The 2,517-nt window shown below is 43.7% G+C and overlaps 1 protein-coding gene across 1 annotated transcript; it reads left to right on the forward strand.

Annotated features, from left to right (window-relative positions):
- The first annotated feature begins 568 nt into the window (after positions 1 to 568).
- On the forward strand, positions 569 to 1,918 carry LOC106324030. The gene has a single exon (XM_013762055.1). It carries the CDS (start codon positions 569 to 571, stop codon positions 1,916 to 1,918), a length of 1,350 nt encoding a protein of 449 aa, XP_013617509.1.
- The last annotated feature ends 599 nt before the right edge of the window (positions 1,919 to 2,517 follow it).

The raw sequence follows: 2,517 nt of genomic DNA on the forward strand, positions 1-2,517 counted from the left end.
GAGAACAACAACTTTGAGATCAAGTCAGGGCTGCTCAACACCATAGAGAACAACAAGTATCATGGCCTTGCTGCTTAAGACCCTTTTGATCACTTGTACAAGTTTGATAAATTTTGTGGCTTGTCCAAGACAAATGGTGTTTCTGAAGATGCTTTGATGTTAAATTGGAGCCGTTGATAAATATTGTTTTGATCACTTGTACAAGTTCCCTTTCTCTTTGGGAGACAAGGCACACCAGTGGGAGAAGACTCTCCCAAGTGACACTGTCACTACTTGGGAAGAGTGTAAGAGAGCTTTCCTAGACAAGTTCTTCTCTACTTCAAGAACAGCTAAGATCAGGAATGAAATCTCTTGGTTTCAACAGAAAGGTCTAGAGAGCTTCAGTGAAGCATGGGAGAGGTTCAAGGGCTACTGTTCTTAATGCCCTCATCATGGTTTCAGCAAGGAGAGTTTGCTTAGCACCTTCTATAGAGGAGCTCTACCACAGTGCAGAAACAGGCTTGATACTGCCAGCAATGGTTTCTTCTTGGGAAGAACTGAGGAAGAGGCAGAAGAGCTGGTAGAGAACATGACCAAGAGTGACTCGGTCTACAGTGAGGAGCATGATAGGGTCAACATAAGTGATGATCAACAGACAAAGAAAGAGATCAAGTCCTTGCAAGAGAAGATCGATTTGCTTCTTTCCAACCAAGCTAAACAGGAACAAATGAACTTTGTGGGTGGTCCTAGTCAAGAGGTTCCTCCTAAGGTCAATGAGGTCGATGGTTTGGAAGGCCAAGAAGAGCTATTCTTCATCAACAACAATGGTACTTGGTACAGGAAGGAACCGAATTTTCAGTACAACAACTACCAGCAAAGGTCTTACTCCAACAACCAACAAGGAGGATACCAACCAAAGCAGAACACTCAGCAAGGGAGCTATCAGCCGAGGCAAAACATCTCTCCTGGTTTCAACAATCACAGCACTCAGTCTACTCAAGCTCAAGGAAGTTCTTCACAAGCTCCAGCTTCAGATACAAGTGTGGATGCAATGTTCAAGAAACTCTTAGATTTTCAGGCAAAGAATGAGAAAACAATGGGCTATGAGTTCAAGAACATTCACTCCAAGATTGATGGAAGGTACAATGTGCTCAACAACAAGATCCGTAATTTGGAGAACCAGTTTGCTTCTATGAACTTTCAGCCAACTCGACAACAAGGGTCATTACCTGGAAAGCCAGAGCAAAATCCCAAGGAAACAATGAAAGCAATCACCCTACGGAGTGGTAGAGAGCTGCCTCCAAGAGTTCTCACCAACGATGGTGAAAAACAAGGTGGGGAGGTGGCCATCAACATTGATGATGAAGAGGTGATTGTAGATGAGAAGGTTGATGAAGAGATTCTGGAAAAGATTGTTGAAGCTAAGGGTAAAGGGAAGGTTGGAGAGGAGAAGAGAACAGTGAAACATAGTGAAACAACTACTCCAACGAAGGAATCCTCTTTTGTTCCTCTTCCTTATGAGCCAAAGCTGCCATTCCCTGAAAGATTCAAAAGACAGCTATTGGAGAAGTACAAGACACTCTGTGAGAAACAAATGAGTGAAGTTCAGGTCACAATGCCCATCATTGATGCTTTCATGTTGGTCCCTCAGTACAGAAAATTCTTGAAAGATGTTGTAGCTGCAAAGAAGAAAGAGATGGAGGGCATGATGATCCTTACCCACGAGTGCAGTGCCATTATCCAGAGGTTAGATGTTCCAAGGAAGCTAGTGGATCCAGGATGTTTCACCTTACCTTGTGCTCTAGGACCCATGGTATTTGAACGGTGTATGTGCGATCTTGGGGCTAGTGTCAGCTTGATGCCTTTGTCTATTGCAAAGAAGCTTGAATTTACTCAATACAAGAAGTGTAAACTCTCTTTGGTGTTGGCTAATAGATAAGTGAAGATTCCTGTTGGTATCTTAGAAGACTTTCCCTTGATGGTTGGTAACTTTGAGATCCCTACTGATTTTGTTGTGTTGGAGATGGGGGAGGAAGCCCAAGACCCTTTGATCCTTGGAAGACCATTCTTAGCCACATCAGGAGCTATTGTGAATGTTAGACAAGGAAAGATTGATCTTCATCTTGGACAAGGGAACATCCTCCACTCTGACATCAATGAAGTGATGAAGTGGCCAGCCACCCAGAACCAAGTTTTCTACATAGATGAAATGGATGCTCTAGTTGATGAGCATCTAGAGGAGTTGGCACTTGAAGACCCTCTACAGCATGCTTTAACAATTGAAAGAGAGGTCCAAGTGATTGAGAACAAGGAAAGTGATGCCTATGTGAAGGTGCTGGATTCTCACAAGGGGATTGGTGGTGAGGATCATAATGAGGAGCTTACACATGGGATTCAACATGCTACCTCAGCTACTCAACACGAAGACAGTCACCAAGAGGACTGGAGTGAACTCAAGGCGCCTAAAGTGGAGCTTAAACCTCTTCCCCAAGGTGTAAGGTACGCTTTTCTTGGCCCTAATGAGACTTACCCTGTCAT

Source organism: Brassica oleracea, chromosome C2 (assembly GCF_000695525.1).
Source record: "Brassica oleracea var. oleracea cultivar TO1000 chromosome C2, BOL, whole genome shotgun sequence".
NCBI lineage: Eukaryota > Viridiplantae > Streptophyta > Magnoliopsida > Brassicales > Brassicaceae > Brassica > Brassica oleracea.

What these genes read in the sequence shown, in the direction of transcription:
- LOC106324030 (XM_013762055.1), top strand. Translation starts at nt 569, where the DNA reads ATGACCAAGAGTGACTCGGTCTACAGTGAGGAGCATGATAGGGTCAAC.